This window comes from Oratosquilla oratoria, chromosome 28, assembly GCF_046742065.1.
Source record: "Oratosquilla oratoria isolate Oo_2021 chromosome 28, ASM4674206v1, whole genome shotgun sequence".
NCBI lineage: Eukaryota > Metazoa > Arthropoda > Malacostraca > Stomatopoda > Squillidae > Oratosquilla > Oratosquilla oratoria.
Genome location: NC_134804.1, coordinates 32,201,670 through 32,228,777, shown reverse-complemented (window position 1 = coordinate 32,228,777; position 27,108 = coordinate 32,201,670). Strand labels below are relative to the sequence as shown.

Genomic DNA, 27,108 nt, shown 5'->3' with positions numbered 1-27,108 from the left:
GATGGAGGACCTTTGCGAAGGGTAATGTCATCTTACACCACTCTTGTAATTCCCCGAAATCTGTCGCCCGGGGATGTAACTTTACTTGTGAGTAAGGCAATTTCCGAACATGGCGTATTAAGAAATGACGGGACACGGGAGAGATGTGAGGAGTGATAGTGTGTTGAACTAATGATTTGACGTTCTCTAGAATTCATATGAAATAGACCTAGTAACCACGTAGCGTTGAAACTATTGGTTATTTTAAGAAGTTAGATAACTTTATGGATGGAGATGACAGGTGGTAATGGACATGGAACTGCCTACTGTAAGCCATATAGTCTCTTGCAGTCTCCTTCATTTTTATGTTCTTATATATTCTGACATGGCTAACGCCAAACTGTTTTATTCAGCTAGCAGGAGACTTGACCACTCATTCCTCGAATCGAGTGAATAATGGACCTTCGATTTTTTTTTTTTTTTTTCTAATCTAAAGTAACTAAAAGCACCCGGAGAGGGCCAATCTTCGCCAAGAGAGTTGCGCACTCTTCGTAATATGTATATATATAATATATATATATGTATGAATATATATATATATATATACATACATATATATATATACCTATGTATATATATATATATATATATATATATATAATCGGTCTTGGGATTGTAATTTCCCATTTTTGGGATAATAGTACACACACACACCAATATATATATATATATATATATATATATATATAAAACAAATGAAAAAAAAAACAAAACAGTCGAAATCAGTTCATTATTTTTTTGCGTACAAGTTACCAACAAGCCAAATAAACAAATGAACACGACCGGAGGCATATCCATCTTGATGGTTAGGTTTAGATTCGTCACCTCGCCAAGGGTTTTACCAAGGGTGTTGATGAAAAGTTCATCATATTAAGACAGTAGGGCAGGACTCGTAGTAATGGTCTGAAATGGAACGAATTTAGGTTTAAGAAGGAAATAGGTAAGAATTGGTTAACCAACAGAGTGGTTAACGAATATGATAGACTTAGTAACCATGTACTGAGCGCTGAAATTATTGGCTGTTTTGAGAGAAGATTTGATAATCGTATAGATAGGCATGGCAGGTGGTAAGAGACATGGAACTGCCTAGTGTAAGCTTTATGGTCTCTTGCAGTCTCCTCCATTCCGACGTTCTTATGTCAACATTGATTTCCCAATGGCCTAGAAACACATGTGCTTTTTTTTATATGGGATACACACACACACACACACACACACACACACACACACACACACACACACACATATATATATATATATATATATACATATATATATGTATATATACATATATGTATATGTATATATATATATATATATATGTATATATATATGTATATATATATATAAATATATGTATATGTATATATATGTATATATATATATATATATATATATATATATATATATGTGTGTGTGTGTGTGTGTGTGTGTATTCACCTCGGATCTGCTGCAGTCTCTGTCGAGACAGCCAGACACCACCCTACGGCAGTGAGCTCAGAGCTCCTTATTAGCCGATCTCTGGGTAGGTCTGAGACCACTCACACACCACACACCGGGACAGCAAGGTCACAACTCTTTGACTAACGTCCCGTACCTACTCGCTGCTAGGTGAACAGGGGCTACACGTGAAAGGAGACAAACCCAACTTATCTCCGCCCGACCGGGGAATCGAACCCCGGTTCTCTGGCTTGTGAGGCCAGTGCTTTACCAATCCGCCACCGAGCCGTGTGTGTGTGTGTGTGTGTGTGTTGCTATCAACGATCTTTTGCAGTCTCCTTCATTCTTATGTTCTTATTTGTGTCTACTTGTAATATACAGGAAAAGAGTAACGATCGTGGGGAACTGTCTCTTTGTTTCTACTGGAATTTGGCTTTGATTTTCCCTTTAATATATATATTTTTTGTATCTACCCGTATGTGTGTGTGTACGTGATTTACCACGATCTTGGATCACCTGTTGGACTGGTGTGTGTGTGTGTGTGTGTGTGTGTGTGTGTGTGTGTGTGTGTGTGTGTGTGTGTGTGTGTGTGTGTGTGTGTATTATATTTATGCGTGCGCACTTGTATACGCACGTGCAACCGTGTCTGTTTACAAACATAACCGCGAGTTCATCACACAACGAAGTCAGCTTCCAACTCCGTTCTCAGAGAGAGAGAGAGAGAGAGAGAGAGAGAGAGAGAGAGAGAGAGAGAGAGAGAGAGAGAGAGAGAGAGAGAGAGAGAGAGAGAGAGAGAGAGGAAGAAGAAGAAGAAGGAGGGAGGTTGCACCTGCTCGGAAGCAGGTTCCCCCGCACCTGGGCTCCGCTTGTTGCCAGGGGCGGAACGTCCCGTCCCGTCTTGCTCAGGGTCCGCACTGACCCGTCTTGGGCGTAGCCGTAATGAACGGCCACGGTGTTGAGAGGGTCAGGCCGCCGAAGTGAATTGATCCAACCGAGTGAAGCTTCAACTCCGCGAATCAAACCCTCTTGTGTTTGTTTCTCGAGTTCACCTTGAGTGTAGGTATATGAATCAAATGACCTGGGAGTTTTCTTTAAGTGAAAAAGGAAAAGAAACGAAAAGAAAAGAAAACAGAACAAGAGAACAATCGACCCGAGCGCTTTGGCAGTAGAGGTCACCCTCACATTGGGCTTGTATTTATTTTTATTTTATTTTATTTTTTATTTTACCAAATAAGATTAATTGACGGTAGAGAGCAAAATAGATAGAGCACCTGGTCTAGACTGATAAATAGAATATATATATATATATATATATATATATATATATATATATATATATATATATATATATATATATATATATATATATATTGGGGACATTCAAGTTCAAGTACAAAAGAATTCCTGGGTAAAATAAATCGTCATCATTAATTTCTCATATGCGCATCTTTCGATAATGATCACCTTGGGCAGTACAGAGCAGCCCTGGGGCCCAGCTGTCCTCATTGCAGGTGCGTGGGCCGTGCCACCCCGGGAGACGCGAGGCGGGGAGTTACTCTGCGATGAGGTGCGTCGTCGCCTTAGCAACCAACCGCCGCGCGAGATCACAAACTCACTTGGCTCGTTTCACACGTACCAACTTTTCGCCGTCCACGACACGACGTCATGCTCTCAAATAACCTTGGGTGTCTATAGACGTTTTCACATGTCACGACCACGCGTGAGTGTCCATAGACTCCCATTGAGACCACGACGTCGTGTCGTGAACGGCGAAAAGTCGGTACGTGTGAAATGAGCTTTAGTGCTAACACTCGGCTATGACCTCTGGTGAGAAGGGAGGGAAGCAAGACCAAACGAGTTTAAAAGAACCCTAATATAATTATTTCTTTACAATGACGATAATGTCCATGCATATGCCATTGACAGCCATTACTTCAACCTTAAACTGCAATTTCTAGGGTTCTTGTTATCAACCTGATACATTCAAACGTAATGATGTGACTTCAATATTGTTGATAAGTTATCATTATAGTTTTAGGGATCCCAAGTGTTGTTGTGAGGCAGATGAGTGGTAGAATGGTGTAGGTAAACACAGAGAAGCGTTGGAGTTTTACTAATGACGTTTCGTCCTCACCAGAACATCTTCAGGGTACATGATGCAATCTGAAGAAATCCTGGTAAGGACGAAATATCAGAAATAAAACTCCAACAGTTCTTTGTGTTTACATCACCACATTACCAAATCTAAGTGTTGTGTTGGCTGGGGTAGACTACGTCAGGACAGAATGACGGAGAAGAGATGAAGATAGAAGAAGAGAGAAGAAGGCCAAGGTGAATCAGTGCCAAAGAGAGGATGGGAGTGGAGGCGCTGTTTGCTGGGCGAGGGAGAGGAAACTGTAAACACAGTAAAGCCCGCTTCACACTGGGCAGATTCTCGCCAACTTTCGTGTGTTCGTTCGAGTAAAAATTACTTCGGCTACAATCTTTTCTTTTTCGAAGCTCCAAACGTCAGATTACCTTTGCGTCGTGTATTCAGAAGTTAAATGGAGAAATAAGAGAAGTTTAACCTATATGAATATTGTTGTTTGAATGTTCTTAGGGAAGTCTAGAATACCGTAAGCGAAGTCTTCTTCTAGATATTCAAATTCACAACATTTGACGAGAATTGGCCCAGTGTGATATAATGGGGACCTGGCGGGCATAGGGTACAAGGAGATGGGGGTGGGGGAGTGTGAGGTGGAAGATGGAGGGCGTTGGCCCAGGTGGAAGAGAAAGGTGGAGGGAGGTGGAAGAGAGAGGAGGTGGATGAGACTAGTGACAGACTACTTAAAGATGATTCTAAAACATAAGAACAGAAAAAATAGAGGGTGTTGGCCCAGGTGGAAGAGAGGGGATGTGGATGAGATTAGTGACAGACTACTTAAAGATGATTCTAAAACTTAAGAACATAAAGAATGTTGGAGACTGCTAGAGATCTATCATCCCATAGGTAGGGGGGATGAGGGGGGGGGGTCACACAGGTGACTAGTTGTTTACAGTCAGTCTTCAGGCTTTGGCATCGTTCCATAGTTTCTGTCTACATGCAAACTTACTCACCGCTGGGTTTTCCGTATATACTTTTGTATAGTGGAATTTCACGTGTTATGAAATGTGCGTTGTGTAGAAATATATAAGATAATGAGTAATTAATATGATATCTTTATAACAAACTTCAGAGGGATGTAAAAAAAATTGACAACGCCTGTGCAAAATATAGAACCTCTGGAGGTAATGTGGATTGTGTGGAGAGTAGGCAGCACTAGACTGAGGTGACTTCATCAAATTACCTTCTGCCAAACCGCATTTCGCCAAACTCATTTAGATCACGTTAGGTTAGGCAAAGTTACGAAGTTTGGCGAAATGGGAATGTGGGAAAACGCAATTTGGCGAAATGCAGCTTGGCGAAATGGAAATTATCACCAGAATGTCAGCTCGACTTCGGACACATCAGCTGATAATGACGCGTTGTGTCAGCGTGACTGACAGCAAGGTCAAGGTCGTGGTCAGGTTTTGACTGACAGCTGTCAGCTGCCCCACCTACAGCGTGCTTCGCTGACGTGATTCTGACCAAGAACTCAAAACTTCCTTAGATTTAAGAATCAAATAGACAAGAACTGGTTTACCAATAGAGTGGTTAACGAATGGAATAAACTTAGTAACCATGTAGTGAGCGCTGAAACTCTCTGTTGTTTTAAGAGAAGGCTAGACAACTTTATGGATTGGGATGACAGGTAGTAAGGGCGATGGAACTGCCTAGTGTAGGCCTTATGGTCTCTTGCTAAGTGCCTGTGGGGTAGTGAGGAAACTCCACCCGCTTGAATAAAATCGCCTGACGACAGCCTGAATACACAGCACAAGGCGTCGCAACCTCTGGACGGGTTAACAGGAACTGACTTTAAATCCGTCAAGGAAATCTGCTATTAAAGGTTCCGTGGGTTCGAACGAACGTCCATGGGGCCTTTGATCATGAGCATAGGCCCTTGCCTCATGCTACTACTAGGGGAGCGTCCGGCGTCCATCCAACGGAGCTCCACGTACACAACCGTTGTCCCGTTTTTCCTTGCCCTCGCCATCCTTATCATGATCAGTCTGCATATTTCATCATTTCCTGACAGCCCTAGACGTGAAACAGCCCCGTGTAATGCTACACTCAGAAAGTGATACATGATATCTGTTCGATTTTATATGTAACTGATTATATCTTTTTGTCAGTTTCATTGATCTGTTTTATATCAGACGTGACAGCTTGATGACTGAGTTAGTAGTTCTCTTAGATGAAGATGTGTAATACATATAAAGTGTGTGTGTGTGTGTGTATGTGTGTATTACCTAGTTGTATTTTACGGGAAGAGAGCTATGCTCGTAGCAAACCGTCTTTGTATATTTCAGCATCAAGTTTGTTCTTAAATTCTTGTATAGTTTTTGCAGTTTTATCTACCTCACTCTGCAAAGTGAGGTGTGTGTGTGTGTGTGTGTGTGTGTGTGTGTGTGTGTGTGTGTGTGTGTGTGTGTGTGTGTGTCCCAGTAGGCTAGTATTGGTTCTTTTAAACAAAACAAAAATATTGAATATTTCAAATACTGCCATAATCTTAAGACCCATTTCTTATTATAGTGTTCACTGAATTACAGCCGATGAAGTGGTATGAATATTCAGACTTATGATTATGAAAATGAAGAGTATTTTGTGTTCATTAGTAATTAAGACAATAGAACAAGTGTGTCACTTTTACTCAGTGTGAGATTTGCTGTTGCACAATAATAATATACTTTTGAAAAAAAAAACTCCATTCCCAATGCAATTTGTCCAATTTCCCATGTGCATATCGACTTAAAAATATTTGCGGTGAGTTGGTGTATACGCGTCGTGGAAGAAAAGATTTCAGAGAAAATTTTGAAGAAAAAAAAAATAAATAAATAAATAAATAAATAACCTCAGTAGCCATGCCGACGGCGCAGCCTGAGCGTGGTAACATCCACCAGCTCCAAAGGGAAAGGACGATATCCTGGAATTCGACGTATGGCAAGGTGGGACCCCAAGCATTGCCCCCTTTTCATTTACATATACACATATATATATACATATACATATATACATACTGTACACATATACACATACATATACATATACTTATACATGTACATACACATATACATGTACATATACATACACATGTACATATACATGCCCATATACATGTACATATACATATACTTATACATGTACAAGTACATGTAATATATACATATGAATATACATATATATACACATATATATGCGTGAGTGAGGATGGGAAGGAAAGTGCATGAAAGCTAATATGCTACATTCCTCCGTCTCGATCTTTTTTTTTTTTTTTTTTTTTTTTTTTTAAGTACACTAGCTTCCTCGCTCTTCTCCCGCCCTCACTCACGCATTTGGAATGGAACTGCCTAGTGTAGGCCTTATGGTCTCTTTCAGTCTCCTTCATTCTTATGTTCCTATTTGTCATGTTTCCAACATATACATATGCATAGTACACACGAGGGGCTTTTTTCGATTTGAGTGATGGAGTATCTTGTGTGACCTTTCCATGTTCTTTACCATGTCTTCATCTATTTAGTGTATATATATATATATATATATATATATATTATATATATATATATATATATATTTATATATATATATATGTGTGTGTGTGTGTGTGTGTGTGTGTGTGTGTGTGTGTGTGTGTGTGTGTGTGTGTGTCTTAAAATGGACAAAAACGTTCGGAATACGTTCCTTAATTCCAGTGTTTTTTTTTTTGTTTTTTTTTCATGTGTCTTTGTGAATTGCCGCAATATACATATATATTTATGTATTGATCCTGTCTACATCACTCCTGTGATACAGATTAATTGGCCTCTGCACCTGATAACTGAACCCGAGGACTTTGCACTCTTGTTAGGCGAACCGATAAGACACGGGACTGGCAACTCAGGAGATCTGAGTTCGAGTATCGGATGCGGAGGTCAAATATGTATTATACCTTACAAAGATATTTGTGTGCAGAGGGAATTGCCTCCCCCTTTTTATGCTTTGGTTTTTATATTTTTATTTTTATTTCCAATTACATTTTTTTTTGCGTTTACTTATTTATTTAATTGTTTATTTTTGGATTTTTTTTATTCTTGAAAGACTACAAATTCCCCATTTTTTTATATTTCGTATTATATACATACATACATATATATATATATATATATATATATATATTTATATATATATATATATTTATATATATACATACATATATATATATATATATATATTCCCATTTAATTTTTTTCATTTATCTATTTGTTTATTTTTGGATTTTATTCATTCTTGAAGGACTACAAATTCCTACTAAGCTAAATGTGTTCAACAGAACAAATTCATTAAATTAACCACTGGGACATTTAATGACTTAAGATGGGTTAAAAATCATGTTTTAAGACACTGAGCGAAATCATTAAAGTGGTCAACTGTCTTGGATGACGTCATCGAATTTTTGGTCCCAATTTTCCTGGCGCTGTCGTCATTTTTGAAAATGGCGTCAAAACAACGGACTGGTGGAAGGAGGCGACCCCAATAGAATTATGTTAACCCTTTGACGTCTACAGAAGTTTACCATACCTTAATGAAATTTCATGATGGAAGTTAGAATATATGTAAGTCGTATATCGAGACCAAGAAGTTAATCCTCATTCGTTTAACCCTTGGCGCCTGTGAAAGGGTTTGCCTAAGCTTATTAGAGTCTCCTGGTATCAGTGATAGTAAGCATGAGAATCGAATATAGATTTCTGTGGGTTGATAGAATCCAAACCTAGAGAAAAATATCTTCACATTACATGCTCACGTCCCTACACTCTGATCAGATTACAAACATGTAATCTGCAGATGCTAGAGGGAGTTCTGTTAAACAAAAAATTTTCAGTAATATTCGAATGTTTTTGTGTAGGGCAGTTTTACACGAGCAAAAAAAATCATACTAGTGGATGAATTCTGGGTCGAACGAAGAATGTTTGTTTACGCTTGCACACGAAAAAAAAGAGAGAATCGCCGACAGTTTATTTCTGTGTTGTTTGTTTTTTGTTGCAGAATAAAGGCGGTTTCCATTTATTTATTTATTTATTTATTATTCATTTATATATTCATTACTTATTTTTTCTATTAATTCTATTTAATCTAATTTTTCTACATATTCTGTTAATGTTTTTATGCCATATATGTATCTATTCTTTTTATTTTGTCTACGTATTCAATTTATATTCATTCTATATACGTATCTATTCTTCCTATCCTATTTACTTATTCAATCTATCTATTCTATCAATTTATTCTATTTACTAATTTATCCACAGGAAGGCCGCTTTATCTATAAGAGGGAGGGCTGGTGGATGAGAGTGGAATGGGTGAGGATAAAGTGGATAGGAGTGGAATTAAGCTTTAGACTGGCTCCAACCCTTGTAAAGGGGAAGGAGCATTTGGTATATACGTATGTACTAATCTATTCATTTATCTATATTTATTTATTTGTGTCACGTGAAGATTTGTCACCCCAGAACGCCCACATGAAGAATAGTCACCCCATGAGATCCCACCTGAAGAATTGTCACCCCAGTTCGCCGAATATCAGCAGTGGAATAAAGATTAGGTTAGACTGGGTTAGGTTAGGTTAGGTTGAGTGAGGATTATGCTTATTGTCATCAACTTATACAACCGAAGAATCGTAAACCCTAGGATGGCCCACATGAAGAATCGTTGTTACCCTAGGATGGCCCACATGAAGGATTGTCACCCTAGGATGGCCCACATGAAGAATTGTCACCCTAGGATGGCCCACATGAAGAATTGTCACCCCGTCGAAGTTTGGGGTGACGATTCTTCATGTGATCCATTTATTCATATGCATTTATTTACTCCATTTATTTATTTATGTATTCATTTCTCCTTTGCAGAGTGAGGGCGACGGTTACGACAGCGGGAAACCGTCGAGCGTGAACCTGCAAGAGGGCCAGCGACTCCGCGAGGCGCCTCCTTACGACGATGACGACGATGAATCGGTCGTCTCCTTGCCCGCTGAGCTCCCGCCTCCTCCCGACGGAGGCTGGGGCTGGGTCATCGTCATCGTGTCCTTCTTCGGGAACATGGTCGTGGACGGCGTCGCCTACTCCTTCAGCCCGTTCTTGGACGTCTTCTCCGTCGCCTTCGATCAGCCCAACGGCAAAGTGGCCTGGATCTCGTCCTTGTTGGCCGGTGTCTACTTAAGCGCAGGTGAGTTCATACCTATAATCAACCCTGTTCACACTAGCGGTATCAACCGCCGCGGTTTGAACTGTGGCGGTTCAGTTACAATTAAATCAGTGGAGGCGCTCACACACAAAAGCGCAGGTTTTTTTTTCTTGACTAGGCGGAACCGCCGCGGTTCCGCGCGGTTCAAACTGCTATTGTGGACAGGGCCTAGTATAACACAGGCTCGTTTTATACATATCGACATTTTGCCGTGCGCCGTCCACGACACGACGTCGTGCTCTCAACTAACCATGGATGTCTGTGGACGCTTTCACACGTCACACCCACGACCACGCGTGAAAACGTCCACATACACTCATGGTTATTTGAGAGCACGACGTCGTGTCGTGGACGGCGAAAAGTCGGTACGTGTGAAACGAACTTCATAACGTCCTTGTCTTTAAACAAATCCCAGCAACAAATGACAATTGTTTTTATATATCCACTTACCACATAATAAGACATTATTCCGTAGTATTGGTTACGGACTCTGAATTTGGTCGTCATAATGATAATTCTGATTATGTCGCTAAACTCACCACTATCAGGAGGCTAGGACGGTGCCCCTTACAGTGGGCTTTATAGCGTGGAGTTTAATCAACCATGCCCTTGGTCCAACTCGCCGTTGGCAGAGTTCGAACCGCTGTCACCTCGACCTCTAGCGACGCCCTAACCCGCTCGGCCAGAGCGCAACAGAGGTGAAGGCCTGAATGAGGGAAAGGCCCGGAAACAGAAGGGTGTAAACGTGTTGGCGTTTTCTGGCAAACGATACGACCTCAGTTACGCGTTGGTGATCATGACACAAGACCCTGTCACGTTGCCCAGTGTTTGTTCGTTTCTTTATCAACTTACGGTATTTGTGAATTTATTTGTTTATCCATTTATCTGTTTGTTCACTTGTTTGTTTATTTATTGTATTCATTCTTTTATTTAGTCATCTATCTATAGTTTATCTACTATTTTAGTTTGAAATTTCGATATAGTAGTTTACAAATGCGCGGAGAGATCCCTCCACTTTGTAACCTGTTTTCATATCACGACTCCATGTTTTCACAACACGTCATGCAAACGAAATCGCTTTCCATTCTCAATAACACAATTGAAATGTGTTTTCATAGTTCATCATGCAGTCAGAAACGAGCAGAGGAAGTAATAATAATTTTGATTTTCATTGAGGTCACGTTTTATTGAGATTTCGCCCGATCCGCATTTTCTGATAACGAAACTCGATCGCAAATCCGTCCGCGTGCGTGGGTTGGGCAACAGAGTGATCACAATGTTTGTAAAAAAACAAACGTGGATGGAGGAGAGAGAGGAAGGGAGACGCCAAATACAGGGTGGTTCAAAAGGGTTGCAAAATGTGATCATATCTTCGTTAACTGACCTTAATCCCGATATGTGGTTCCGGCAAGATAGAGCTACTGCCTAGTGTAGGCCCTATGGTCTCCTGCAGTCTCCTTCATTCTTATATTCTCACACCGTAAGAGAGACAGTACAGTTGATGAGGCAATGTTTCTACATTAACATTCTAGAAATGTATTTGTAACGATAAGGCAGATATTAAAAATCAAAACCACTCAGTGACTTTTGGGATATCCTGTACTTGTATATCAGAAAACGGGAGAAAAGAAAAGGAAAATATGGAGGAGGAAATCGAGAAGGCAGAAAAGAAAGAAGATGAGGGGAAGGAGATAAGAAGATAAAAGAAGATAGAGGAGAAAGAAAGCACGGAGGGATAAGAAGAAAACATATGAAAGCTATGAGTAAGGTAACAAAAAACTCTAAAGAATGAAAATATGTATTATAAAAAAGGAGCTAAAATATCGAAAGCGAAGCTTAAACAAAATGCAGATAAATAGAACACGATAAAAGAGCATAATTACGATGCATAAGAAAAATGAAAGGGAAATGAAAAACCAGGCCTAATAAGGACGAGAAATAAACCTTAGGGAAAAAAAACCTAAAGAGGAAAAGAATATATATCTTTGCTAACGAGAGAAGAGGGTGAAAATGGAAGACGGGAAATGGGGAAGGATGGGAGGGGGACTAAGGTTAATGAAGCCTCTTGTTCTGGTCAGATCTTTCCTCCCTTCCTTCCCTGAGATGAGTGAAGTTCGTACACAGCCGTGACTGCTTCCACTTCGTGTTGGAAATCTGTCCATAGTATAGTAACATCCCTCAGAAATTGGAATCTGGGTAACAGACACTTATGTAAATCAAATAATCAACCCGGTCGTGGTAAGCTTCAAACCGATATCTACTTGTGAATCCCGCTCGCTACCATTTTGCACTAAAGTGGACCTCGGTTCGATGCTCGCGACGGCCAGGTTGATCACTTGAATTACATCGTTGTTACTAGCGAGTCTTTACATAAACGTAAGTAAATGTTTGCTAAATAAAATATTGGACAAGTGGAATGACCCCCCTGAACAGAAATTATTATACTGTGCTGTTCATGACAGACAAATTTATTCAACTGAGCCCTTTTGCCTTGGCTGTTTATGGGCTAATAACAACCGTTATCCTTTCACGTACTGCTGTTATCAACTTTGATATTGATAAATAATTCTGCTACTGACGAATACGTTTGAGATAGTCAGGTTTTATGCACATATGAAATTGGATTATCAGCAATAATTAAACATCTTTTTATATCAGATAAGATATACAAAATGTTTACATATTAATCGCAATGTAAACCGGTATTTCTTCCTAGAAAGTTCGACCTAAATTCGTTCATATTGCATCTTCTAAGAAGTTGAGAATATATGTTAGAGGAAAATGCTACAGACTTTGTGAAATAGTTTAGCATATGGTGTAGAGCAGGGGTTCTCAACCTTTTTCCCGTTTTCTACATACCCTGAGGGTCATCAGACCATCGACCCGTACCTCCATTAACCTGACACAGAATATAGACTAATTGAAGATACAGTGGTACCGCAATAGATATAAAATGGTTTAAACTGTAATTACATGATATGGTGTACACTTTTGTAACAATCATTTTCTTCCTCTGTAGATTTAAATGTTTAAGTAATCTTTCGCTAGTCATCCTAGTAGTACCCCAAGTAAATCGTCCCGCGAACCCCAGATTGAGAACCACTGGTGTAGATGATTAACGTTATGGAAAGTTATTTGAAGATGTTTTGTGTAAATACGCGATTAAGTTAATGTTTGTTGAACACAGGAGAAAGGATCCGGGATTCAGTTTGATGATACTTTGCAAGCACGATGGAGATCTGTCAACAATAATTTGACCAACAGTTGTGTCCACCCCATGAGCAGGTGGTCTTGAGTTCGATTCCCGGAACCCTCCACGTGCTTCTTGCGTTAGTTCCCGACAGCCCTGGTCGATCGGGGAGGCGACCAATAATCGAAAAAAAAAAAAACTACCAAGCGGGGAGGCGACCGAACATCGGCCATAAAAAGGGGGAGGGGGCTTTCTCTACCACGGGTTTCTCACTTCCCCCATTGCGTGAAAGTGGATTTATTTTTCTTTTAAGTTATGTTCAAAAGTCACATAAGGAATAGAAATAAGAATGCGCGGTGAGAAGGAGAACGGATACGCTCAGGTCTGTGGCGGAAGTAAGCCATTTGTAACATTCAGGAGTTTAAGGGCGCTGTGAGAACAACCTCCCGTGCACATTAGGCAGCATAAGAAGGAGCCGAGTTGCGCTTGAGGTATTTAGGGTTGAAAAAAAATACGTCAAATACGAAATAATCGCCTCCACAACAACATATACATACATAAGAATCATCTTTGCCGTAAACAATGAAAACTTTAAATTTTAAACTCACCACCCTACTACCACAAGGTGGGAAGTGAGAAACCTCTGGTAGGGCAAGTTCTGTCAATTACGGCAAGCAGCTGTTTTTTTTTTTTTTTTTTTTTTTTTTTTTTTTTTTTTTTACGATGTTTGGGTCGCCTCCCCGCCTGGCCAGGACTGCCAGGAACCAACGCAAGAAGCACGCAGCGAGTCCTGGGAATCGAACTCACGACCACCAACTCATGAGTTCGACACGGTATCCACTAGGCAAGTGACAATGTTGATAATTCCATACGAAAGGAACGAAAACGATAAAAATAAAGAATCATTTAGATAAACACCTAAGCAAGATGCTGTAATGACTGTCATTTATTTTATATTATTTGTTTATTTGTTTTGTTATCATTTGTCTGTTTATTATCATTTGCTTGATTTACATTTATTGTTAGTTATATGTCAATTTATTATTATTTACTATGTACCTGTTTCTTTATTATCTAACTATACCTATGCTTTTATCTATTCATTTATTATTATTTACATCATTATATTTTTATTTATTTATCTATTTATTTATTTATCAATATTGATTTTCTCACACCCGACCTAGTTATGGACCAAAAGGTCTCCTGTCGGCATGCACTGCCTTTGTAACAAATACATGGTATTACTCACAGGTTAAGCAAATTAAGATGCGGGTGAGACTTATTTATAGTTAGAACAAGGTTATGCAATCAACACCCGAGGCTGTTAGATATACCACGATTGCGTCGTCGTAATCAAATAGGAGACACGTTTACGTTAAGTACAGGGTCGTTCTTCATGTGATGCACTCAAACTACTCCGCTATTTCCTTATCCAATCTTGGTATTACCCGTCTTTTGAAACCAGATAAAGACGTAGTTAATATAATACTATTTTAGTAAAAGATAATGGAGGAAGATTTTGATCTTTATATAGATTGTTTACGCCTCGAAATTTTTTATCTCACCGTCCTCCCTCCCACGCTCCCTCCTACTGTCGTCTTCTGTCGTCCACTACGCAGTGACCTTCTTATGTCATCTTGATTTTCTATATATCAGCGACGAGATAAACCATCTGATGATAGCCTCGTTTTTTCGTACTTGAAGTACTTCTGCTCTGTTTGTCCATTTTATTTCTTTCTTTCTTTTCGGGAATGAGCACGTTATGCTGTTGAGAACATACGTACTGTTAAGACCATACGTGCTCAGGCAAGTCGCCCAGCAATAGCTATGCGTGGGGTGAATTTCTCTGCACTAACAAGTACTCAGTGGTTTTCTCAGACCATACGGCATTTTTGTAAGTCGATTAGCCGGATCGCATGAAGAATCGCTCTCCCCAGACTTCAATTGGGTGACATTTATATTCATGTGGGCCATCCTGAGTTTACGATTCTTCGGTTGTATAAGTTGATGACAATAAGCATAACCCTCAATCAATCTAACCTAACTTAACTTAACCTAACCCAATCTTTATTCCACTCTTGATATTCGGTGTACTGGGGTGACAATTCTTCAGGTGGGATCTCATGGGGTGACAATTATTCATGTGGGCGTTCTGGGGTGACAATTATTCATGTGACCCGATTCACCTTTTCCTAAGTCGAAGGACAAAATGGACTTTCAGATAGACCATAAGAACATAAGAAAGAAGGATAATGCAGGAGACCTTAAGGCCTACACTTGTCAGTTTCATGTCCCATCCATAAAATTTTCTAATCTTCTCTTAAAACTTTAACCAATAGTTTCAGTGCTCAATTCATGGTTACTAAGTCTATTCATTAACCACTCTATTGGTAAACTAGTTCTTGCCTGTTTCCATTCTTAAACCTAAATATGTCCAATCTAAATCCATTACTATAATTCCTGCCCAGCATCACCTTGTCTGCATCACCCTTGTTAAAGTCCTTGACCCATTTGATTACCTCTATTAGATCAGCCCGCATTCTTTATCCGATACGAAACGTACGAAAACGAAGAATATAAAAATTACTCTGTGAAAGAGAGATCACAGACATAAGAACAAACAAGAAGAAAACAACACATTTATACGAAAGTAAGTAGAGAGGGGGGAATGAATCTTCAGATAGGAATTGTGGTACTGAGGCGTGAAGCAGAACTAGATATAGTATGTGGACATGTGAAAAAATAGGTATAGGTAAAGAACATTAGACATCTATGGAAATGTAAATAAATGGCAGCTGCTGACAGGTCTATATAAAGAAACACCATGTATAACGGAGCCTTTATTAACACGGCGTTTCAATTATTACAGCTTTATCAGGTACTTGATAAAAGCTCTTACAGCGTACTAAGAAAGGCTCCGTTCTCATATAGTGCTACTTTAGATCCATCTATCTATCTATCTATCTATATGCCAAGAGATTTTTCCCCCTTATAAGGGAGGTAGCCAAGTCAAAGGCACGTACCTACTCCCACCCATTCCACTCCCACCCACCACCCTTCCCCATCTCTCATCTTAGCTCCTCATGGATGACGGGTCATCCCTGTATCCCACCCACTGCCCTGGGTCAGAAGCAATGTAGCAAGACACAGCACATCCACAGCAAGGCCGTTTCACTTAATCGGCGGCCCATCCCTCTCCGTCCCCTCATGCAGAAAGAGAAGACGGGGAGAAATCCTTTCGGGCTGTGCCAAGGGTTGCTTTAGGTAAACAATGGAAATGTCTAGTGGCAAGAAAACTTACGGAGGAGAAAAGGAGGTCACGTTTGAGAGACAAAACACTCAGTTTCGTGAAGTCTTCACACTGGAAAGGAACGTGAAAGGAGTTTCGACACAGAAGGAAACAAAGACGAGACGAAATAAACGAAAGAAAGGACGAAACTATCGATGATGTTCGGGGGGAAAAGAGCTGAAAACGGATATGATCCAACTGAACAAAATGCATTAAGTAATAAGAGTCTACAAGTACACATAAACATATAAACTCACGCACGGACTGGGCAGTAGGTAGGGCAAGGGATCACGAATATAAAGTACAAAAGTAAATGACTGAAACAGTGATATCTAGAAAATGAACATCTGTTTCATAACCTGACCTGACCTAACCTGACCTAAACTAACCCAATCTGGCCCAACCTCACCTCACCTCACCTCACCCAACGCAACCTGGCCCAACTTCACCTCACCAAATTCAACCTGTTATGCAGAATCAGGTGGGAGCAATCACGTAGGGATCACAGACATGCAGGTGCACACGCCCAGGCTCACACACACACATGGACGCACACACACGTACACACACACACTTTCCTCTACCGGGGACAAAACAACATTCGTCTATGTCCTGCAGTGCACAAAACAATACTGGTCAACATGCACACACGCATACGGATACATGCAGTCACACACACCAACACACACACACACACACACACGCACATGCACACATACGCACACACACACACACGCACGCACACAAATACGAAGGAGTAAGGCATTGGACTGCTAACTTAGTGGTCTTGATATCGGTTCCCGATCAGGTTTTGAACAACATCACAATATTCCAAACAGATAAACCCTCCCTTGGCCAAGGAATTGGTGTGTGTGTGTGTGTGTGTGTGTGTGTGTGTGTGTGTGTGTGTGTGTGTGTGTGTGTGTGTGTGTGTGTGTGTGTGTGTGATTCACCATGGTCTTGGATTGTCTTGGACTCGTGATCGACAGCTATTTCCCTCCCGGAACAGAGCTCAGAGCTCATATATGACCGATGTATGGGTAATACTGTGACCTGATGCAAACAAACCCACCCAACTCCCCGCCCACGAGAGTTGGAGTAACGACTCGCAGTGCAGCGATACTGAAATTATTTCAGCCCTGGGCAGGATTCGAACTCGACCGCTGTAGCAGCAGTTGCGAACGCTACCACTGAGCCATCAAGTCATGTGTGTGTGTGTGTGTGTGTGTGTGTGTGTGTGTGTGTGTGTGTGTGTGTGTGTGTGTGTGTGTGTGTGTGTGTGTGTGTGTGTGTGTGTGTGTGTGTGTGTGTGTGTGTGTGTGTGTGTGTGTGTGTGTGTATGTGTGTGTGTGTGTATCGTCACAGAATTATCCATGGATCAGGCCCTATGATCTACAGAGCTCTAAATTGGAAGAGCAATGATTATCAATCACGAATCCAGGTCATGGGCCAAGACCGTGATGAATCACATATAGGTACAAGGTATTTAAAGGATATTAAGAAATACAATTTTTAGTACGGATGCCATCAATCTTTGAACATAGAAATAGTACAGTCAGATAACATAAGCAGTTTTAAGTCCACGTTAAACTATTGGAAGCACAGAGGCGGGACCTCTAGAACATAGCTCTTGTCCTGTATATTACAATTAGATAAATCCACACAATATTATCCTCCTCTTATCCTCTTCATTTTCTCTCTCTTTTTGTGTTTCTCACTCTTTCTTTATGTTTCTCTTTCTCTCAGTGCGTCTTCCTCAGTCTCATTTTCTCTTTATCTCTGAGTCTTTGTCACATAAACACACAGATACTCGTTCCTTTGAGACTTTTATATGGTTGACTGTATGAATACAAATCGAGGGCCTTGGCTTAATGAGAGTATCGCGTCTGATAACCGCGTGGGGATTTAGGGCGTGTGTTCGAATCCTGCCCACTGCCCAGATGTTAGGAAGGGCGTCCACTCTGAGTAATAGGCCCCAACGACTGCTCACCTCTGACCTGAGCTGACCTCAGCTTCCTCCGAGTATCGTCACTGATGTGGCTACACCGTCTCTCCAGCGTTCATATATTATGAACAGTTCCGGATCACCGGCAAGGTTGAGATCCGAGTGGACACGAGCCCCGCAAACAACGAGAGAAAGCGAGAGAGAGAGAGAGAGAGAGAGAGAGAGAGAGAAAACATCGCCGGGGAGAATGCGGCAATCGATATTGTTCTTCCTGAGGGATGCCTTTCTCTCGATCTCACCCGTCCTGGAGACGCACCCTCAACGCTCTCCCCCCCACCCACCGTTGAAGTGCAGAAGAACGTTTCTCCTCTTTTTTTTTTCCGAAACCTTGTGGCGCACAGAAAGATTCCGACGAATGTTCAGCCCGTATTTAATGCATCCGAGGAGGCCCCTGCCGGTGTCATCCAGGTTAATGTCAGCCTGCATAAGACATCAGCAGTCATCCCTTTGACCTGCAGATACTGAACGGCCGGGGTTCAAAGGGTCCTGAACCGCCCCAGTGTTTTGTAACGCGCAGACACAACATCTGTTTTTTGATGTGTTTTTCATCACAACTTGGCCTGATATTCCATCCAAGAAAATTTGCTTGACGGTAATATTTCTTATTTGGAAAATTATGCATGTAGAATATAAGAATGGAGGAGACTGCAAAAGACCATAAGGCCTACACTAGATATTTCCATGTCCCTTCCCACCTGTCATCCCTATCCATTACATTATTTAATCCTCACTTAAAACAGCCAACAGTTTCAGCGCTTACTACATGGTCAATAAGTCTATTCGTTGACCACTCTATTGGTAAATCAGGTTTTGCCTATTTCTTTTCTAAACCTAAATTTGTCCAATTTAAATACATCACTACGAGTCCTGTCCCTTTTGTCTTGATATGATGACCTTGTCTCTTGCGTTTATTCAGATCTCACTAGACGGTTTTATTCAGTTAAGGAAAACACCCCTAGACGTCAGAGGGTTGCCACGTAGTTCTTTTACAGGGGTCCCACTCTTTGTCAGTTTTTTCATGACTTTTTAAGGACTTTTCATGACCCATTCTTGCACTTTTTCAGGACCTATGTACAGAAATTCATAGTATTTTATATAGCCCAACACTTGCAAAAATTAATAGAAAAAGTCATTCAAGGACAGTGGACCTAAAGAACAACATCTTGTACACTATTGGAACGACCACAGTTGAAGAGGGAATTGTTTATATTGCCAATTAATTCAACAGAAAACGCATGAAATAATTTTAGTTTGGTGGAAAAACATAAAATTTATGACTTTTGACATTTTAAGAATTTAAGGACTTTTCAGAACTGGATTTTTATTATATAAAATCTAATTAACTTTTGGGTTTTTAAGGACCTGTACGAACCCTTTTTTGGACGCTGTAAAGATCAGCAACCCCAGAATATTAATGTAAAGATAAGTTACTACCCCAGTAGCAACCCCAGAAATGAGATTGTAGATATAAATCGTCCCAACAGTGACGACTATTTAACCTAGCCTCTTGCAGTTTCTTTCATTCTTATGTTCTTATGTAATATCCCTTGCTTATCCTGCCTTCCATAGATATTCCTTTCATCCTCCGCCAAGGATAGAATCGCTAATGAATCATTAGGAATTAGATATAAAAACGAACCACTTTCGCAGTTTTTCTTGTTCTGCAGACCATATGCAACAATTTCAAAGCACTCGTTTTCATATGCTATATATTTTTTTTAGTAATGCCCTTTTACACATCTTTTTGAGTATAACCCAAAACGTCTCTCGACCACTATCCTAACACACACCGCGACTGGAAGCTAGATTCTAAGTTTAATTACAAGCCCACTGAGAGAATCTGACAGATCCTTTGATCAAAAGAAATACAAATGGGCTTGCTCTTGTTATTTATTTTCTCCTAGGCTCTACCGCTGCAGCTTGTTGTTGGATATAGCAAAGTCTCCCTTATGAGTCATTACACTCGAAAGGTTATGATAGTACTTTAACCACGGGGAGATGGTGGTCATTATATCAAGTTCTGGCTATTGTTCGGTGATACCATTAAGCTAATTGACATGGCCCATAATGACGCCGCATCCGGCGCTGTCGCATAGTGTAACACCAACATGGAAGACATGGAAACATGGCGTGTCGTTTCCCTAGACTAAAAAGAGAAAGGATGTGCCTACAAGATGAGTGAAACATGGTGGGGAATTTTCCTTAGACTTGTTCTGAAATAGTGTTCTATCAAACTTAGAGGAAATATAACGCTCCTTTTTCTTAAGCCCCCGTTTCACATGTGCAACTCAAGTGAGTTTGAGTATAAACGACTTGGGTTACAATACTTTATTTTTTTAATCTCCAAATCTCCAAATGACCTTTGCGTCATATATTGAGACGCTGAATGACGAACTAAGAGAAGTTAAACCTAAAATACGAATATTAGACACATTGTTGAATTTTATTTAGGGAAGTATAGAATACTGTAAGCAAAGTCGTCTCCCAGCTTTTCAAATTCACAACATTTGACGAGAAACTTGAATGCATGACGAGGGCTTTAGACATGTAAGGAAAGGGCTTTAGACATGTTCAGGAAAGAAGGAGGACAAAACACAAAGCTTCTGTGACTCACAAAATGTCCAGAGTGTGGAACAGATATTTACTTCTTCAGTAAGCAACAACACCACTCTCGTTTATAGGTGTGTAAGATAAGTTAAACAGTTAAGATTTTCAGTTAATTGGCGTAGTAAGACTTCTCTGCGTTTTTCTAATCGGTGCATGTTTTCGAAATGAAAATCTGCGTTATTTCATGGCGACTTTATAACAATGGTTCATGTTTTTTCTCTTCCCAGGTCCCATCGTGTCCGCGTTAACCAACAAATTCGGATGCCGCGTGGTCTGCATCACGGGGGCGATCATCGGCTCCTTCGCCTACTTTCTCACGATTTTCGCCAACTCCGTTGAGTATCTCATGATCACCCAAGGCGTCCTGGCAGGTGAGTTCTCCAGATTCAGTCAATTTAACAATTACCTAGCTGAGCTTGGCAGGGTTAAGTGGATCTCAGAACACCGCACACTCGTTTCCACTTGTCAACAGCTTTTAGTTTATTGTGGATTCTCTAAACGCTATAGGTGTCACTCACTTCTTTCTTTATCTGCATCTACCTATCTGCGCACGTGCATATACTTTCGCCTGGATGTAGGACTATGTATATTCATTATGTGTACTTGTTGCTAAAATACTTACATGTGTGTGTGTGTGTGTGTGTGTGTGTGTGTGTGTGTGTGTACGAACACACACACACACACACAGCAAATACTTTCTTATCTCAGAAGTTATATTACCCCATATTTCCGACTCATTGTTCACTGTAACCTCTGATATTAAACGGTTCCTAACCAACGTTCCCTCTAAGCTGTGCGCACGTGCACGTGCACATGTTTTACAACAAGCGCACATAAAGAAAAAATGTGCGCACACAGGGTTTTCAAATGATATTAAAATCCATTCAATAAAAAAGTTCCACCCAAACATCAACTTATAAATCCTCTAGAAACATAGTAACTTGCCAACCGTCAAACCAATAATTGCTTTGGTGGTGGTAAATATGTAATACAAACTTGCAAATTGTGGCCGTATTTGCTTAAATGATCAGATGGTGACTTGCGTGGGTGCGCTCATATTTTTCAGAGAAGGCAAAGTTTGTGCACAAGCAAATTTCTGCACACACTCACAGCAAAAATTAGAGGGAATATTGCTCCTAACTCAGGTTCTTTTTACACAGGGATCGGGTTCGGTTTGATCTACCTGCCTGCTGTCGTGTGCGTGGGATACTACTTCGAGTCGAAGCGAGCCCTGGCCACGGGCATCGCCGTCTGCGGGTCCGGCGTGGGGACGATGGTCTTCCCTCCCCTTGTCAACTACCTGATCGCCGAGTACGGCTGGAAAGGAACCAACATCATCATCGCTGGAATGATATTGCAGTGTTGCGTAAGTGTTCTCACTGATTCCTGCGCTTCTAAGGTCATATGTCACGTGTTGAGATGTTGAAGTGACCCTCTGTAGTGTTCACATCTTGGGAATGATGCCTGTGATTGACCTATTCCTCTGGGGATCATGCTTATGATAATGATAACTTAAGGTTCAGTGGCTGAGAAGCCGCTCTCTTACAGCAACGGATGTCGGGGTCTCCCATAGATCGTTGTGGGTTGTGTTTATGTGGGTCTTCTTCTGTGGGTCTTCTTTTGTGTCATCAGCTATGGGGACTAGTAAGAGGAGGGGAACAGTCACTTGTTGTCAACTCTTCTGAAGAGGAAAAAGTGTAGTGGGTGGAGTTGATAGATAGGAAAACTGAGTACTACCCCTTCAGAGTTTCGCCTCTAAACGTTGTTGACGCCCTTGGTATTCGATGCTATTTTTACTCGTCTTGCAATATTCTTACATTGTGTTGCTTGCAATTCTACAGATTTCACAGCCATGCCAAGAGGTTTTGAATGTCCAGTACTCACATTATCTGCATACACTTCATGTTAGATGTCCTGAAATCTTCTTCCAGGAACCCATAGTGTGCTGGACGTTCGTGAACCTGTAATTAGAATAATAATGATAAATAGGAAGAGAATTTTGTCCATAAGCAATTATATAAATTATATCTCATAGAATCACGAGTGCCCGTGGATAGATATACGGCCGCTTTTATAGATAGTGGTTGTTTCCCTTTATATAATTCCCTTTCATATTATATGACGATGCTCGCTGGCTGACTGGGTTACGGCGTCGATACTTGCGGCGAAGGTCGAAGTGATGGTGGTTCGAACCCTGCCACCGGCGAGTTGAACTAAGGGAATGGTTCATTAAATTCCATACTACAAAGTCCTAGCCTCCTGATAGGGGAGAGTTTGTGACGTTAAACCAAATCATCATGATCATCCTCATCATCTTATATGAACATCTTTGAAAGTCAGTGGTTCCCAAGGATACAAGGATACAAGGATGGGGGCATGAAGTCATCTCCTCAAAAATCATTGTTCAATAAAAATAATTAAATCATTCCAAGTACAAGTATCTGCCGTTACATATATGGAAAGTACAATTCTTTGTCACTCCAACCCGTTTTCTATTTAGTTCTCTATTTATATTATAAATAGAAGAAATATATAATTTCGTATAAATACAAAAAAGGCGGGGCGGGCGTGCGGATCTGCTGGAGGTAAAAAGGGATCGTCATATAAGAAAGTTTGGAAACTACTGCGTCTAACTGTACTAGATTCTCTCTAATTCCGCAGCTGTTTGGCTCCCTTATGAGGCCTCTTGAAGTACCCAAGATGCGCAAGAAGGACCTAATGCAGCGCCTGGCCGAGGAGAAGAGGGCTGCCCTCGAGGCCGGATCCATCTGCGGCTCGACCTACCTCACGGTGCATCACCCAGACGGCACCGTCGAGCGCAAGCTTAAGGTGAGAGGGATGGTGACCTTCTTTTTCACACGTACCGACTTTTCGCCGTCCACGACACGACGTCGTGCTCTCAAACTTGGGTGTCTATGGACGCTTTCACATACGTCAAGATCACATGTGGAAGCGTCCATACACGCCCATGGTTATTTGAGAGCACGACGTAGGTACGTGTGAAACGAACTTAAATACACGGAATTGAATAATTCATCCTCTTAGGAGGGTGTAGTATCATGGTTCTGGAGTACCGAACTGCACACACACACACAAAACACACACACACACACACACAATACACACACGCACAAGACACACACACACACACAAAATACACACACACACATACACACACACACAATACACACACACACACACATACACACAGACAAACACACACACACACACATTTCTCTGAAACGTGTCTGACTGAACCGAACACAGAGAGAATGAGTGAATGAAAACGTTTGAAAACACTAACGAGATGCACAAAATGTGCGAAATCATAATACAGAATGAAAATGGGAGTCATCTAAGATAAACAAGTCATGCGTATGACGGCCATCATAATGCTGATCATCATCACTTTCATCATTATCATCATGCTGACCACCATCATTACATCATGCTGATCATCATCGCTCTCATCATTATCATCCTACTGACCATCATCATTATCATCATGGTGATCATCATCACTCTAATCATTATCATCATGCTGACCATCATCATCATGCTGATCATCATCACTCTCATCATTATCATCATGGTAACCATCATCATCATCATCATGACGCTTTTCAGAAACCCTACAACCCGGACCCAGGAGTCCACTCGCACCTCAACCTGTCGGGCTACCTGACACCAGTGCCAACCACACTGGCACTGCCCACCATCGAGGAAGCCCAGGGAGGTACGCCCCCAGAGGACGAGTCACCGCTCCGTGCAGCCGTCGCAGAGGAGAAGGAAAAAGAGAAGAAAGAAAAGGAGAAGGAGAAGGAGAAGGAGAAGGAGAGCAGCATTAAGATTGAGGATGTGCAGGATGGGAAGAAGATCGAGGATATGGACGAGGAAAAGAAGATTGAGGATGTGGAGGAAGGAACAGGCAAAGGTGAGAAAAATGGAGAGGTGATACTTTGGCGTGAGGTCTACCAGGTCATTTACATTTTTAGCGTGCGGTTTACCTGCATTTTTCTACTTTAGCGTGCGGTCTACACGCACTTTTGCACTTTAGCGTGCGGTCTACGTGCACATTTACACTCTAATGCGCGGTCTACCTGCGTTTTTCTACTTTAGCGTCCGGTCTACACGCACTTTTGCACTTTAGCGTGCGGTCTACGTGCACATTTACACTCTAACGTGCGGTCTGCCTACGTTTTTCTACTTCAGCGTGCGGTATACCTGCACTTTTACACTTTAACGTGTGCTTTACCTACGTTTCACCACTTTAGCGTGTGATCTACATGTACTTTTACACTTTCACGTGAGGTCCACCTGCACTTTTACACTATAGCGTGCGGTCCACTATAAGAACTTTATACTACAGGGTCCACTATAAGAACTTTATACTACAGGGTGATTTAGTGAAGAAAAAAGTAGGAAAGAAACTAAAGGTTCCTTTAAGACCTTGATGGACAATTCAACAAATGATTAAGGTGGACTTGAAGGAAGTAGTCATACAATAGATTGAACTTGACAAGGATGACCTTCCAAGGCAATTAAGTATTTGTGAGGTTAAAAACTTGCACCCTTATTGTTTATCTTCTAGTCAACCACAGTCGTAATATATATATATATATATATATATATATATATATATACATGTATATATATATACATATATATATACATATTATATATATGTGTGTGTGTGTGTGTGTGTGTGTGTGTGTGTGTGTGTGTGTGTGTGTGTGTGTGTGTGTGTGTATTGTACATATAGTATATATACAGTAAGTGACCCTTCAAAATATTGTCATTTACTGAGATTTAACCACTAATACCTTGAGGTCAGTTTTCCAAGAATCACCTCATATATTCATATATACATATACACATACTTTTCATTCCGTAGGAGACAAACAAAGCCTGGTCAGCAGCAACGGGACAAAGCCCATGATCCAGGCTCTGAGTGCAGCGTCGCCGCTCGCGCGCGTCCAGGCGACCGCTGCCCAGTTCGGAGGCAACCAGAAGATTCCCCGGAACTGCTCGCAGCCCGTCATGAAAGACGGCAGTCGATTCATCCCCAAAATCGGATCCGTCCCTAACTTTGAACGCAAAATGTCCAAAACTGATCTAGTTAACGTTATGAAAGTAAGTAGTGCAACCAATCAATATGTGCATGTAATGTGTAAATATGAAATAATGTAAACACGTGTAATAAGTGCATCTAATACGTTTAAATACCACCTTACTAATGTATATATATGTACATATATATATATACATATGTATATATATATATATATATATATATATATATATATGTGTGTGTGTGTGTGTGTGTGTGTGTGTGTGTGTGTATGTGCATACACATACACACATGTGTGTGTTATTTATCTACTTACTCATTCGTTTATTCACTTACCTATTTATCTACCTATTCAACTATTTACTTTAATCTTATATTTCTCTCCGCAGGTAGTCCCCGCCACACCGCGAGCTTCGCAGGCGGACCTGCGCCGCGTGGCCTCTGGGGTGCGCCGCATGTCCTCGACGGCCTCCTTCGGCGACCCGGAGGCTCATATGGTTCTCCGGAGGCGCTCTTCGGCAGTAAGCTCTTTGTCTCACGGTCTCCCTCAACTAGCGAGTGAACACCTGATTAATGCCTATGTGCAATGGTTCTCGACCTGGGGGGGGTGGGGCTCCAAGGGGGCCATGAGGAGAATTTAGGGAGGGGGGGGGACTATTTAACGTAAGGAATCTGAATAAAAAAAATCCATTACTCTGTCCAAGCAGAAGAAGTATAAGATATTTATGATTGTAAACTTTGTGATAAAGCAAAATGTTTCTCTTCAACATTTTATCATTATATATGTATATGTATACAGTATATATATATTTATATATATATATATACATATATGTATATATATGTATTCTTTCCTTTTTTCTTTTTAGCGGGGTGAGATTTGGGAGAAACATGAAGTGGAACCACACAAATGTCGAGAATTCATGAACGGAGTGAAAAAGGTTGAAAACCATCGCTCTAGTATGTTAATAAAAATAGTATCGGATCACAGTTTGGGGTTTTAAGTGTGCTGTGATGCTGAAATGATTATCAAAGTTTTTCATGTCGTTTAAAAGTAAAAGAGTGGATTGAATATCCATGAAAGTACATTTCTCATGTAACCAAAAAATATAGGGAAATTTGGTATTTAATA

At 40.8% G+C, this 27,108-nt stretch overlaps 1 protein-coding gene across 5 annotated transcripts in view; it reads left to right on the top strand.

The window, feature by feature from the left end:
• LOC143040290 (monocarboxylate transporter 14-like) overlaps nt 1–27,108 on the top strand; it is a 123,042-nt gene that overhangs the window by 74,543 nt on the left and 21,391 nt on the right. For 3 of the 5 annotated variants that reach the window (XM_076211139.1, XM_076211138.1, XM_076211142.1), the window contains exons 2-8: nt 9,478–9,793; nt 21,133–21,276; nt 22,066–22,271; nt 23,567–23,734; nt 24,533–24,839; nt 25,800–26,038; nt 26,366–26,497. In XM_076211139.1, the coding sequence (XP_076067254.1) occupies nt 9,478–9,793; nt 21,133–21,276; nt 22,066–22,271; nt 23,567–23,734; nt 24,533–24,839; nt 25,800–26,038; nt 26,366–26,497 (1,512 nt within the window). Of the gene's footprint in view, nt 1–6,130; nt 6,544–9,477; nt 9,794–21,132; nt 21,277–22,065; nt 22,272–23,566; nt 23,735–24,532; nt 24,840–25,799; nt 26,039–26,365; nt 26,498–27,108 lie in introns of all 5 variants that reach the window. The other 2 variants (XM_076211141.1, XM_076211140.1) reach the window with 2 other exon arrangements.